Source organism: Thermomyces dupontii, assembly GCF_041956625.1.
Source record: "Thermomyces dupontii strain NRRL 2155 unplaced genomic scaffold VTN31scaffold_1, whole genome shotgun sequence".
Classification (NCBI taxonomy): Eukaryota; Fungi; Ascomycota; class Eurotiomycetes; order Eurotiales; family Trichocomaceae; genus Thermomyces; species Thermomyces dupontii.
Window position 1 is genome coordinate 2,095,818 of NW_027192307.1, and position 14,025 is coordinate 2,109,842.

A 14,025-nucleotide genomic window follows, 5' to 3' on the forward strand; every position below is an offset into this window, starting at 1 on the left:
CCAATGATGATCGACAGCCATGGCGTCAGTTCTTGAGCTCTTTTAGGTACAGTACTAGGTAGGATTAATATAGGTCTTGAGATATTTTTCTACTGCTCTGGCCCCGAGATGCTCTGAAATTTATTGGATAATGCTGCATGTCTTCGTTATGCTCATTGAGACAGCATACCCCCTGATTCCATACCATTGATTCTGCTATTTGTCCTTGTTCTCAAAAGCCTCTTCTGAGTTTGGTGCGGACTGACTCAGAGCCAGACACGATATGTGTCGGTTTTTGGTAAGCTCTTCTTTGCTCCACGAAAGGGGCAGTTAAAGCTGATATTAGGGCAGGTGTACAAAGGCCGCCATGAGATTCTTCTCAGCAAACTCATTACCGAGCCGACGCACTCGATCTTGACGCAATCCTACGACTCGCGGCTACGACTGGTACGGGGGTATGCAGCAACATCATCCTGGCAGACAACTGACGATATTTGTCACAGGATACTCGCCGCCCGGTCAATGGAGACGGCTTCGGCGTTGGCTTTTACCCAGACCCCAAGCTCGGCCCGGAGCCGTGTATCTTCACGTCCACCCTCCCGGCATGGAACTGCGAGAATCTCGAACGACTGGCGAGCAAAACATGCTCGAACCTGATCTTCGCGCACGTCCGCGCGACCACCGAGGGCACGCTCGCGGAGAACAACTGCCATCCCTTCCAGCATAACACGCTGATGTGGATGCACAACGGCAACATTGGGGCGTGGAAATACGTGAAGCGGCCGCTGGGCGAGTCCCTGGCAGACAAATGGTACCTGGGCGTCAAGGGCGGCACCGACAGTGAATGGGCATTTGCACTGTTCCTCGATCTAATGGAGAAGGAAGGTGCGGATCCCAGTTCGGACCCGGGCCCGGGCGGGTTTGGCCACGAGTTCCTCCGTCGAGTGATGTTCAAGACGATTGCCAAGATCAATGAATTCGTCCGGCGCGTGTCCGCGCAGCACGACGTGAGCGACGTCGAGACGCGCAGTCTGCTGAACTTCGCGGTCACCGACGGTCACACGGTGGTATGCACGCGGTACGTCAGCAGCAAGACGGACGAACCGGCCAGCCTGTACTTCTCGTCCGGGACCAAGTGGAAGGAGGGCAAGACCAAGGGACACTTTAAGATGGAGCGGCATGACAAGGGTGCGGACATTGTCCTGGTGGCCAGCGAGCCCATTACTTTTGAGCGACGTACGGTCCCTCACACAAAACTGTCAGAGCCAAAACTAACATTTCCGGACAGATAACTGGGTGACCGTGCCGACCAACTCCATGCTAACAATCCACAAGCAAACCGTCCTCCTACACCCGATTATCGACGAATTCTACGACGACGACCCCAGTCACGACCGGTCGTCGGTCTATGCCGTCTCCAAGGGCCTCGTGAACCCCACACCGCAGGAGCAGACGAAGGTCGCGGATTCCCTCTCCCCGCGGGTCGAGAAGAGCGAGGATGTAGTGGCTGGTAGATCGCAGAGGTCGCCGCCCGAGGTAACAGTGTCATGAGTTTGGCAAAAGTCATTGATACCTGAATACCCATTTATTTTTTTCAGCATTTTTGGTCGCTTGCAGTTTCGGGTTTATACAGAGGGTTTATATGGAGGATACAGGTGTTTGGAAGAGGATCGTATTTTAATTCCTGTTGATTCATAGTGAATTAGATAACCATTAAACAAACTATAGCGTCCGAGAACATGCAGGGTGCAGGAAACAGGGTATCTAACATCTCTATCATACAATCACATCATCGTCATAAAAAGCTGAAGAAGAAGAAGGGAAAATCCCCTAATCATCCCCCGAAATATTCGCATGCCGAAAATACTTCATCCCCACCCACGCGACCACCACCCAAACCCACGACATCACAGCCGTCATGACCATCAACGCCGGATAATACCCCGTGATAGGCAAGGTGGGATCATCTTCGAGCTCCGGCGGCGCGTAGGGCGTCTGGCCGACGTCCCACGCCCAGCTCCACACGCCGAAGCAGCTGCCCATGACCACAACGAAGACGAGCCAGGTCACCAGCAGGATGATCCACCCCCACCATTCCGTCTCGGCGTAGTCCCAGGCGGAGTCGTCGCTGGCGGCGGCGTGGGCATGGGCGGCGGCGGCAGCAGCTGCCGCCGCTGCTGCGCTGGTGCCACTGCCTCCTCCGCCAACGACGTGGGATTTAGGGGGTTTAGGATGGTGGTGGTCCATGGTGTTGGTAGTGGTAGAAGTTGGAGTGATGGCGTCTTCTGTCGACGAGAGCGAGGATCGCGCACCTGGTTGTCGGAGGACGGAGTCCGGCACATAGTACGACGAGTCGGTGCTGGAGGGAGGTGTGGGAATTGATATTGGCGCAGGATGATGTCTGGGCTTCGGAGGCATTTGGCCGTCATGGCTTTTGTTGATGTCGGCATTGTTATTCCCTGCGGATGGCCGCCGCAGCACGGGCCGCGGAGGGAGGGACATCCGTTCAAAACCACCGGTATTGGAACTAGACGGATTTACATCCGTTCCCGCGGGAGAAACGGAGGAAGTAGACAAATCCAGCGAATGACTGTGCCGCGAATCGTGGACGTGATGAGGATGTGAATGAGCCCAGTACGATGAATTCGACGACTGTTGCTGACCACCACCACCCAAACGCGCTGCCATACTACTATCTTCACTCGCCGCTGAACCAGTAGCATAGCTTTGTTGTTGTTGTTGATCGGTAGTAGCACCGGCACTCGTACTCGTGCTACGGTGTCGTGATTTATCCGCCCTCGTCCCCAAGAGTGCTGTCTTGCGCAGCGACCCTCTTCGTCGTCGCATCTTGCGCTGATGCTGCTGCATAGCGGCCGCCATTGCACGCCCATTTCCACCTACTTCTGCTGCTGCAAGGCTCCGTCCCGTTGCCTCGGCTTGTGCGTCAGCCACATCATTACTCCCCTGCACAGTGCCGCTCGCATTATTATCCACCATGGCCAACTGCTCCGAAGCCGTCTTCCCAAAATTCGAGTTCATCCGGAGGAACGGAATCTTCGAAAGGAGTGTTCCGGAAACACCGCGTTTGTTTTGTGCGCTGCTCCGAGAACTTGCGGTGCTGGCCGAGCGCGATCGTTCCGGACTGGACTGCTGTTGCTGTCGGCGAGGCGCATCCGCGGCCGGAGGAGTGTTCGCGGTGGTCGGGGTGTCGGCGCCACCATCTTCCATTGAAATCGGGTGATTGACAAGTGTGGATGGTTTGTCGTTTCACTTGTCCGTTATGGGCAGGGCACTCGATTGAGTTCCTCCCTGGTGGAGATCCAGGTCGATCCCGTCCGGGAGTCTGGAGGTCCTGAGACAACGCCCTGAATTTGCGACAGCGGAATCGAGCGTCGAACTTGATTGGTTGACTGTCAGATTAGGAACGGGAGTATTACACTTAATCTCGCTAATTGCTCCTCTGGGAATGAGCCAGGAACAGCGCTGACTAAGCGTCATGGCACGGAAGACTGACTGAGGCGAAGAGAGTCCTACGAGAAAAGAGACGTGATGGTGGCAAGGACCAAAGCCCAAATGCAAAGTTGGATCTACGACCAACTGTTCGCTCGATCCCTCTGTAACTTCTGCGTGTTGAGTACATCGCAGCCAAACAACAAGCAAATCGCACAACTCGAGAATAGTAACCAGACACTTGCTCGACTGAAATTCGAACATCGCTGGACAAAGAGCCATTCTCGTCATCATTCCGGTCGTCGACTCATCCGTAATTCGCATGAATGGGACGTTGAAAGCAATCGACTCAATCAAAACCCTGAAATGGGAGCATACGACATGATGGCTTGAACAAGCAAGCAAGAAAACGACACTTTTGGTTCACTCAGCAGGACAAACTCGGGAAATCGCTAATCAGGAACACATGCAAGCATGCTCTCAGGGTCATTATGCTGATCAAATAGGCATGTAGTGAAACAACAAACCAAATGGGTCATGGGTATTGGCTTGCTCAAGAATGACATGTCACAGCGCTTTACAAAATGTCAGACACAAGCAGGAAGAATAAACATATCGCTTCAAAACCCACCTGAAAAGGGCACATGCTCAATCTGGAGGCAGGTGAAATTTGAACAAGATCCCAGAATATCACAAGGGGGAATGGAAACCCTGGACGCCAAGAAACAAAAATAATAAAGCATAGCGCACCTCGATAGAGATACGAGAAAACTCAAGCAAATCGACTTTAGGTCTGGTAACCGCCGCCACCGAAGCCATTGCCAAAACTAGCGTTGGGCGACTGAGGCCAGTTTGCGGTGGCCTGGGTATTTTGCCCGCGGCCGTAGCCAGCAACCCCCGGGCCCTGAACATAACCCTGTGTTCCTGGAGCCCCGGAGAAGGCAGTGCCTTGTTGGTCCCAGCCGCGACCGGCAGAATTTGGCCCTACGGACATATCAGCGTCGGCACCACGGAACATATGGTGGGCAGATTCACCTACCTGTCGGGCTCAGAGGACCGGCTGGACCACCATATTGAGGGAAGTACGGAGCCGTGCCGAACGCGCCTGCCTGGGCACTGTAATCGAAATGACCCGTTGGAGGGCGGTCTTTGCCCCACTAAGATCAGTTAGAACACCGAGGTCAAGGAGCAATGGATGATGAGAATCACGTACGCTACACTTCAGTGGACGACCATTGACGTTGTAGCCGTTGAGCTGGCAGATAGCCATGGCCGCATTCTCGTGTGTGTCCATCTTCACAAAGGCAAAGCCACGGTCGGCCTGCATGCGCGTCTCAACGACATAGCCAAAGTTTTGGAACAGTGGCACGATGTCGTTCTGGGTCGTGTACGGCGTGAGGTTGCCCACGTAGCAAGTGGTCTGCCACTGCGGCGTCTGATTGACAACCATGTCGTAGCTCTGGATCCCATGCGTGGGGAAGTGGTGGTGACCAAATGTCGCCGGATTCATGCCCATAGCAGCCATGGCTTGCTGCTGAGAGATCGATGGCTGTCCTTTTTGGTTGGCCCAATTGCAACGGATCGTTCGTGAGCCGAGCCACTCGCCATCCATCTTGCTAATGGCCTTTTCGGCATCTGCACGCTCGCGGAATGCAACGAAGCCGTAGCCACGAGACCGGCCGGTTTTCATGTCCCACATTACGCGGGCCTCAGAGACGGAACCAAATGCAGAAAATGCCTGCAGCAGGACTTCGTCGTTGACCTCGTTGCTCAGGTCACCGACAAAGATGTGGAAGTGATTGGAAGTGTCTTCCTTGTTCTGATTGCTGGACTGGTAGGCCCAGTTGACTCGGATTTCCTGCGAACAGTGTCAGATAAAGCCGGCCGTCGTATAATCATTTCCGGCAGAAACAGGCATACCGACTGATGGATGCGTCGGCCATTCAACGTCTGCATGGCTCTCTCCGCAGCACCGGGATCATCGAACTCGACGAACCCGTAGTTCAGTCCTCGGCTGTGGAACTATTGGGATTCGTCAGAGCACATCCACACGACCAAGGGTCGGAAGGCATCTCATATTACTTACATTCTTATCCGGGATGATTTTGACACTTTGCACATGGCCCGCCGTCTCGAAAATCTGCTTCAAGACATCCTCGGTCACGCGCGGATCCAGACCGCCGACATAGAGAGCGCGTTTGTTTGGCTCGGGGGCGGCCCGTCGCACGTAGCCGCCGCCACTACTTCCGCCGGTAGGCGACATCACATTGCTAGAAAGCGGAGACGTGATTGCGGTTGGGATGGGGTTTGTATTTTGGGGGATGGCCACGGTAGGTCGAGACGGCGGCTGGATCTGTGAGGTATTGCCTTGGTTGTTGGCCTGAGTCGAGTCATACTGACCCGGCGCGGTGCCAGGTTGTTGGGGTGGAAGGGTCGTAGAGGTTGATTGAGGTGCATTATCGGCCATATTGACTTCTGATAGAGTCAACAAGGTTTAACAATCAAACAGCAACGGTTGATGAGGAGGTTCCAATGCTGACAGCCTTGTGTCAGGCGACGTTTCTTTTCTTCCCAAGACCTTCCAATGCCCCAACCAAAGGAAGCAGGTCAACAAACACCGCGGCAGCAATAGTGCAAGTCGGGAAAAAAGAGAACCCTGAACTGCCCCTAGCAAACGGGAAATCAAGCTAGGAATGAGGAGGGAAGATGAAACAGAAAGCGAGTCCTGGTATGCTGAGGTCTTGATGTAAAAAAGAACAAAAACAGTCGAAAAACAGAGGGGCCCCAGCCACCGCGACTCGTTGGGCCACAAAGGACACACAGATGCAGTGACGCAAAACACCAGCCCGACAAGACACGAACAAAAGAGAAGCGATGGAATTCAGATCTCGGGAGAAGGGATTTGGGGTTTGAACGAGATCATAGTAAAAGTTGAGAGAAGTTTGGATGGCACATGCCGCCGTTGAGGGGATACACTAAACCAAAAACGGTTAATTGGGGGAGCTTTGCTGGGTGACTCCGCAAAGCCTGAGGCCGAAAATCAATGAATGTCAATGAACGCTTCGGTGCTACTATACAATGCGCGAGTACAAAGCTGTGATGCATTCTGCGTTCAGCAACTCGGGACAACAGAGCTCTACCGTATCGCTTGTTCTGTAAAGACCGAAAAGCTTCATTCATTCCAGTATGGCTCCATCTCTGGCCAACCCCGAAGCTCTCGAGGTGCTATCTGAAGCTGTCAACAGTACAGTACTGCTCTCACCAGGAGACAGCAAATGGGAATGGAATGCTGACCATACGAAGCTCATTGATACGGGACGGTTCTTCCGAACCTCGGGCTCACTGCCTGCACGAACACAGCTCAAGGCGTCCCTCCCTGAGGCCTACGACAAGTTCCAAACTGCACTGGACAGCCTATTGCAGCAAGTTGTACGTGTTCAAGCATCTCTTGCCACAGGATAGCTAACTGACGTGTGGACAGCTCACTGCAAAGGCGATCCTGGAAAAAGACTACGATGCGCTCACCGCGCGCAAGGCGACCGCTCCGTCGCAACCAACGGCACCTTCTGTGCCGACGCACGAGGTGACCATGGCAGATGCACCCTCGACCGCTGAGGAGAAACCGATCACACTTGAGACCGCGCAAACTAGCGAGCCATCAGCCTCAAAGGCACAGGCTCCTTCCGTGCCTGCGGCCGGCGACAAGCCCGCGTTTCCAGCCGAGCGGAGCGGGCCTCCGCTTGGCGCAAGCGCAAGCGCCGTGGCGCCCGAACCAAACGCAGCTACTCAGCAGGAAGATTCTACGGTCATTGATCAGAGTCCCCCCGTCACGACGGGCGAAGAACTGAACTTTGATGCCATGCTGGCGTCCATGGAAGGCAGCACCGGCAGCAATGCTCCGGATTTGAACCTGAACGTTGGCAACGATGATGTCGGAAATGAGAATTTCCTGAGTGGCACGAGTTTTCTCGGTCCGGAGACCGGAAGCGCCAATACGCAGCCCAACAACGACGCCAATAGCAATCAGAATACCAGCGTCCAAAAGAACAACAATCATCCTGGCTCCCTTCCCCATGATTCGGAAGGCTCGGCAGCAGCGAATCATCTCGCAGGCGGAGATTTCAGCCTAGAGCTACACAATCTGGGTGATGCCAATCTGTCTCAGCCGGAGCAGCAGGGACCAATCGACCTGATGGCACCGGGCGAGTCGAGCTTCGATGATCTTTTCATGGAGAAAGAGCAACGCGACGGAGAGGATGAGAACGGACTGGCGGGTTTGAACACAATGGACGATTCGTGGTTTACTTAGCGTGTTCCTATCCCTACCGTTCCGTCTGTATGAATATATATTAAATATTCAAAGATTAATAATCCAAGATTGTATACGAGTAGCTCGACCAGAACGCGATTGGAGGCCGAGGAGAAACGGCAGATGACGTCACAGGCTTTGGCGATGGTCTCCGAGGGTCCAATTTCCGAGAAGGTTCTAGCCTTAGGGTTTTTGCATCAAAATGGCCAATCAGACGTCTCTGCTGTGAGAGTTATCTCCTGCCCGACTCTGAACTGTCTGAAGAACATCGTGGGAGCATTCCGGCTTCCGCGGGTGCAGCGGTGCATCCGGGCGGTGAGCTCATTGGGCATTTCGAAGGAGCCAGGGAGGTCAACTGGTCAAGTGCGTTGTCTGACAAGTCCAGTATGTCAGGGTCATACTCTCTGCTGCCTTGGCCCAATCTCTGAAGTGCCTTCTGTGTTCTGTGATCTGTACGGAGTACTCGTACATGTCCTCGTAGTCTAACCAGTCTCGTATCTGGGATGATGATGATGGCTGTCATGTCGCCTGACTGTGTGACTCATTACTGTCAGAGAGTTGGACAGTTTTGCCTTGGAATTTTGACTGGTACTCTGGGGTGTTGGTTTCTTTTCTCCCTGGTGTATGCGTGGCCATGTCAGGAATTGCTGATAGGAATTTGCTGGAACCCAAGACATCCCAATCCTTACGCCTTTAAAAAAAAAAAAAAAAAACGACCAAGAGGAACTGCAAGTCAACTAAGAGTCTCACATGACCTATTCTGCCTGAGGCATCATGCGATCGCGCCAGTTGGCGCTAACCGCCCGCACTCGGCACTAACAGCAGATCCCCCGCTCCGCCCCTCCCAACAACTAACCAAAAAGGAGAAGATTCTCCGGAACTATTAGTCCAGGCCTGGAGCAGAGAGAGGAGAAGCTCTCAGCTTGTCCCTGCAGAGTGCAGAGTACGCTGCAGAGTGCAGTCCAGGGAAAAGACGTTTGGAAGAGTTCCCCGCGTTCAGACGACAGCATGACGGGATGACATTGACGACAGCCGTGCTGCGGTTGATCTCCGTACGAGAACTCCGTTTATTTTTTTATTTTTTTTTTTTTTGTCAAGTTCTCCTCTGACCGAAGTCAGTCCTGTTCGATCCCGCTCCCAGTGCGCCGATCGCCGCAGCGAGACCCAGAAGCCAAGATGGCCATCCCCAAAGGAGTAGATGACTAATCAAGCAGTCTGGCCGCATGGAGAACGCCCTGATTGGCGCCTGAGGCCCCGTAGTTCAGTTGCCGGGCTCCATGCGTCATCATTATTTTAGAGAGAGACCAGACAAAAGCCGCAAAAATCGGCCGTCTGCTGAGAGCCGCTGCTGGGCTTTTAATTTTTTTACTTTTCTTACTGCGTGTTGGCTTCCCCGTTTTGTACCCTTTTTCCTTGCCCGTGTTGCTGGATCTGTCCACTCCCCGCGTGGCCTGGTGCATGATTTGCAGCGGCTGGTCCTGTTCGAGCAAACGTGACCATTGTGATTAGAGCGCTTCGGACTGATCGACGCTCCTTGGAGTCAAAAGCCGGCGGTTGGCCGCTCGGGCTGTATCACCGGCGATCTTGTGGAGATTGGATCGCGGTGCTGTACACCGTAGGTTCTGCGTTGTCCGTCCACCCCATCCCCTTTCTGAAGTTTCTTCCTGGCCACTTGGCTTGGGCTCTTCTTGCTCTTCAATATTGGGCCTTAAAGTCGCCGGCTTATCTGGCCCAACCAACCTGTCCTGTTTACTCTCTCTGCCAATGTTACCCTCCAAGCAATGCCGTCGCGACGCTCTTCTGTTCGCCGCATGACGTCCGTACTGGAACCGTTGCCTGCTGACCCCCATGGCCCGCAGTGGTCGCCGCCCTTCCTCAGCTCCGTGGTGCCTCGCCGATTCCGTTCTACCCGGCCGAGATCCTTCGGCAGCATCGATTCCCTCGACTCGACACCCGCGTCGCCGACGCCGACCGGTTGCCCCAGCCGGAAGCATCGCGACGTTCTCTTGGCCAAGCTGGCGGGCTCGCGGGAGACAGTGAAGCGCCTCTTGCACCTCCGCACCTCCGCTAATCCGGCGGCCTCCTCGCAGCCGCAGTCGCCCCGTGCTCCCCGGTCCACACGTTCCCGCCCGACGTCGGAGATTGTCGTCTCGGGGAGGCGGGATGCCCCCATGGATGCGAGTCTGGTCCGACGGCGGTCGACCTCACCCTCGGACTGCTCAACCGCCACGGTCAGGCGACCGGGATCCCGGGTGCGATCGAGCAGCGACGAGTCGTTGGAGGTGACCCCCTTGGAGTTCCCGGGTTTGCGCCATGAGAAAGTGGTCGCCACGGGAAACGGCATCTCAGTGAGCCTGGCGCTCGCCGAGCCGGTGCTGTTTCTGCCGGGATATGACCACAACGATCCGTCGACGAAGAAGTCAGCCATCCTGCGAGGTCATCTCCGCATCAAGACCACCAAGTCGGTCAAAATCAAGAAGATCTCTGTCTGTTTCCGGGGGCATGCGCAGACAGAATGGCCGGATGGTAGGTTCCATATTGCATGGTTCTGCTTCGACAATGTTACTGAGAGCCGCAGGGATCCCCCCCAGGAAGGTGAGCTTCCACGATAAGAAGGACCTGGTCACACATGGCCTGCTCTACTTCAACAATGGAGAACCATCGCTAGTCTCCAATGACTATGGTGCCCACTACTACAAATTAGCCCATGCACCTCCTCAGAGCACAACACGGGAGGTAAAAGGCTCCGGAGTCACTACCACCACCCGCGAGCTGTTGAAGAATGGAACTGCAACGTCGGTGACGCGGGATATGTCGCGAGAAGTGAAGCGGCTGTCATGGCAATCGGGCCACTCGCGTAGCTTAAGTAGGCACGAGAGATCTCCGGGGCCAGCCCGCAACTATCACATCTTCCCACCGGGGGACTATATCTACGCCTTTGAGTTCCCCATCGACGGGTCCTTACCCGAGACGATCAAGAGCGAGATGGGTTTCGTGCGATACGATCTAGAAGCCATTGTCGAGCGTGCGGGGGCATTCCGAACAAACCTGTTGGGTAGCACCGAGGTGGAAGTGATCCGCACGCCTGCCGAAGGGTCGCTAGAACAGGTCGAGCCCATTGCCATCTCCAGGAACTGGGAGGATCAGCTGCATTATGAAATCGTCATCTTGGGGAAATCATTCCCGCTGGGCTCGCAGATCCCGATCGCCTTCAAACTGACGCCGCTAGCCAAGGTTGAATGCCACCGCATCAAGGTCTACGTGACGGAGAACATTCAGCACTGGACGCAGGACCGCTCCGTCCATCGATTCCTGCCGCCCAAGAAGATTCTGCTGTTCGAAAAGCGGGCAGACTCGCCCAGCGTCAGCACGTATCCGGGGAGTACCATGCGGGTGACGGCGGGCGGTGGAATCGAACGGAGCCGACAAGAAGCCGCGGCGCGGGGTGAGGAGCAGGTCGACCGCCATGCCACGAGCCTGCTCGGCAATCTCTCGAACGATGCCAGTGTAGGCCCAACGGAGATGGAGTTCAACGTGCAGTTGCCCAGTTGCCATTCCATGAAAGGAAGGGATGCGGCGCATCGGCTGCATTTCGATACAACGTACGAAAATATCCAGATCAACCACTGGATCAAGGTGCGCGATGTTTTGGTGTCACCCCACTCATCAATGTGGCTGTACTGACCCTTGACTTTGTAGATCGTGATGCGTCTCTCCAAGACCGACGAGAAAGACCCTAATAAACGACGGCACTTTGAGATCACCATCGATTCCCCGTTCCATATTCTGTCCTGCAAAGCTACGCAGAACAATATCTACCTGCCGGCCTACGACGACCCATCCACGGAGCCCGGGCACACGAAGGACCCGCGCGAGTGCGGATGTCCACGGCCCCCCAGCAGACGAAGAACACCCGGCAGCCAGCAGCCAGGTTCGGAGGATGCCGGGGGGCCGAGGGGACCGCCGCGCAGCTTCACCTCCGGGTCGGGTGGACTCGCGCAACCAGAGCAGGCTCACGTTGCGCCGGAGCCCAACGAGCGAGTGATGCGGCCCATCCATCTCCTGCGCGCCCCGTCGTTTGCGCCTCCGTCGTTTGACGAGATCGAGCCGCCGCCTCCGTTGATCACGCCGCCGCCGGAATATACGAGCGTTGTGGGCGACGTCGACCGAGAGGCCGTTCTGGCCGACTACTTCAGTCGGTTGTCGTATTACGAAGAGCATGAAGAAGATGGCCGGGGACTGGGCCGGGTGGACGTTCCGCTCACGCCGGGCGGGCGAGTACATCGCAGCATGGATGTTCCGCGGGATTGGGTCCGTCTGGGCGAGTCGACGGTTTAGTTGACGACTTTTACGAATCGTTTTGGATATGGATAGACTTTTTGTTATTTCAAGCATGCTGGTTTTGTTCTTCGGATGGGCTTTGATTTTGGATTTACGTCGTACATTTGGTGATCACCTTGGATTTGCTGGACATATCATGACCCGTACTAGTTGTATATGGTTGATAATGAATAGTCCTAATCTAATTTGTGCATTATGCGACATCCGAGGATAGGAGAGTGGATTCAATGACGTAGTCAGAGAGCAACATAAGCCATATTCATGCAAGTACTTCGTCCAGCCCATCATGCAACATGACAGAAAATTTCCTGCTTTCGAATCATGTATACTTCCGGTGAAGAGTAACACACAAGGTGTGAATACGTCCAAGAACAATCTCGAATGGGCCATTTTCCCGCCGAAATGACTCATCTGTTGCGAGTTTGGATCAAAAGTTCGTCCTGGAAGTCCCTGGCCCCTGCATGATCATATCTGTATTGCTCAATGCTCAGAAAACTGGTTGTCTGAGCACGGGCCTTCTGACGACATAAGGGCCACTACGGTACTCCTGATTTCTTGACCATGTGATAGCTCAGGTTAGTACAGTACTATCCTGGCGGTCAGATCATCCGATAGCTTCCCCGATGCAAGGGCCTGGACTCGGTGGAACCCTGCAGAAGGTGTATGGAATAACTTACATGGATAGACTGGTCTAACTGTCTACCGATATCAAATCACTTTTTTTGATCTATCACCTGCAGACATGAAGAATTGAAGATGGCTTGCAGAGTCGTGAATCAAATAGATGCTGTAACTGAGCTACAATACAAATCCTCTCTAGGACAGTCCCAAATTAATGATCATAAATTGAATCGTTGAAGAAAACCCATCCTCCATGAAATCGATCATTAGGTATATAGTATAGTACGAAGTAGATCGGTAGATCATCTCGAACATATTCGGCACACCCCAACCACCACGATGAACCGTTCATGCGGGCTATCTGCGCACCGACTCCCTTGCGACCCGTCCAGCGAGGTGCGTAAGAAATGCGCCCCGGGATCACGACAGGAGCTGTAGATGTAGAAGTTTTTGAAGAAGTTGCACATGGTTGGACTTGATGCAGGAGTTTTTTCAGTTAGAGATTGCTTTGAAGAAAAGAGATCGATCATAAGGGATCAATTCATGTTGATGAAAGAGGAATGCTCTTACTTTTTTTTTTTTTTCTTTGTTGATTTTCTTTATTCTTTTTGTAATTGGATGCTCATCACTTGCCCGATTGTTGCGCTTGCTGCAGCTTGGTCTAGCTTCTGTTCAAAGGTTCAAGGCCAGTCCGGTGCGGAAAGGACTCGATGATTAGACGCTATGGACTTAGTCCATCGATCATGCCGCTGCCAGGTCGATCATTTCGCTGTATATATACTTATATGTACAAGATAAATTCTAGCTGGTCAACCTCTGATCGATTTCTATTTCGGTGGCACCTGAGGTACTATCCAGTTCTATTCATCCCCTGTCACTGTTCCCTTGTAACAGAAAATAAGATCCCTGCTGCTAACTAGGAAACGAAACGGGATGAAATGCCAAGAGGCGGTATCAAAGGATACGATACCAGAACAAAGACGGTATCCATGAAATACTTACGAGTATGACGGATACAAACGATGGAGAACAAAGCATGAACCCGTACTAAACGGTACCTATGTACCTTTGCCAATGGGGACTTGCTGGAGGTTCCCAAGGTACATACTGTATTACTGTAGAGGGTTAATTCCTTGTGATGGACTTTCAAATCAGTTACAGGAATCTATACAAGAATTCAACGTCTTTCTTACATCAATACAGCTCGTAACTCTGTGTTGATCGCACTATATAACTCTAAGCCTCTGCCCCAACTGCCGCTTCGAGATGCAGCATCATGCAGGTGTCAATCAGCCGAAGGAGTTCCCAACGATTCGAATGATCTT

The 14,025-nt window shown here is 53.7% G+C and overlaps 5 protein-coding genes across 5 annotated transcripts; 3 read left to right on the top strand and 2 right to left on the bottom strand.

Moving 5' to 3' along the window:
• Positions 1 to 262: 262 nt before the first annotated feature.
• Positions 263 to 1,530, top strand: VTN31DRAFT_773 (uncharacterized protein; the record flags this gene model as incomplete). The annotated part of the gene is made up of 4 exons (XM_069408314.1): positions 263 to 277; positions 331 to 426; positions 483 to 1,215; positions 1,268 to 1,530. The coding sequence occupies 4 exons, from the start codon at positions 263 to 265 to the stop codon at positions 1,528 to 1,530; spliced, it is 1,107 nt and encodes a 368-aa protein (XP_069263629.1).
• Positions 1,531 to 1,809: 279 nt separating this feature from the next.
• On the bottom strand, positions 1,810 to 3,207 carry VTN31DRAFT_774 (uncharacterized protein; the record flags this gene model as incomplete). The annotated part of the gene is made up of 1 exon (XM_069408315.1): positions 1,810 to 3,207. The coding sequence occupies one exon, from the start codon at positions 3,205 to 3,207 to the stop codon at positions 1,810 to 1,812; it is 1,398 nt and encodes a 465-aa protein (XP_069263630.1).
• A 1,009-nt stretch (positions 3,208 to 4,216) lies between these two features.
• On the bottom strand, positions 4,217 to 5,896 carry VTN31DRAFT_775 (uncharacterized protein; the record flags this gene model as incomplete). Its single annotated transcript, XM_069408316.1, has 5 exons — positions 4,217 to 4,413; positions 4,469 to 4,586; positions 4,643 to 5,287; positions 5,350 to 5,451; positions 5,516 to 5,896. 5 exons carry the CDS (start codon positions 5,894 to 5,896, stop codon positions 4,217 to 4,219), a joined length of 1,443 nt encoding a protein of 480 aa, XP_069263631.1.
• A 719-nt stretch (positions 5,897 to 6,615) lies between these two features.
• On the top strand, positions 6,616 to 7,738 carry VTN31DRAFT_776 (uncharacterized protein; the record flags this gene model as incomplete). The annotated part of the gene is made up of 3 exons (XM_069408317.1): positions 6,616 to 6,678; positions 6,733 to 6,858; positions 6,911 to 7,738. 3 exons carry the CDS (start codon positions 6,616 to 6,618, stop codon positions 7,736 to 7,738), a joined length of 1,017 nt encoding a protein of 338 aa, XP_069263632.1.
• A 1,781-nt stretch (positions 7,739 to 9,519) lies between these two features.
• Positions 9,520 to 12,076, top strand: VTN31DRAFT_777 (uncharacterized protein; the record flags this gene model as incomplete). Its single annotated transcript, XM_069408318.1, has 3 exons — positions 9,520 to 10,264; positions 10,317 to 11,374; positions 11,438 to 12,076. The coding sequence occupies 3 exons, from the start codon at positions 9,520 to 9,522 to the stop codon at positions 12,074 to 12,076; spliced, it is 2,442 nt and encodes an 813-aa protein (XP_069263633.1).
• Between the last annotated feature and the right edge of the window lie 1,949 nt (positions 12,077 to 14,025).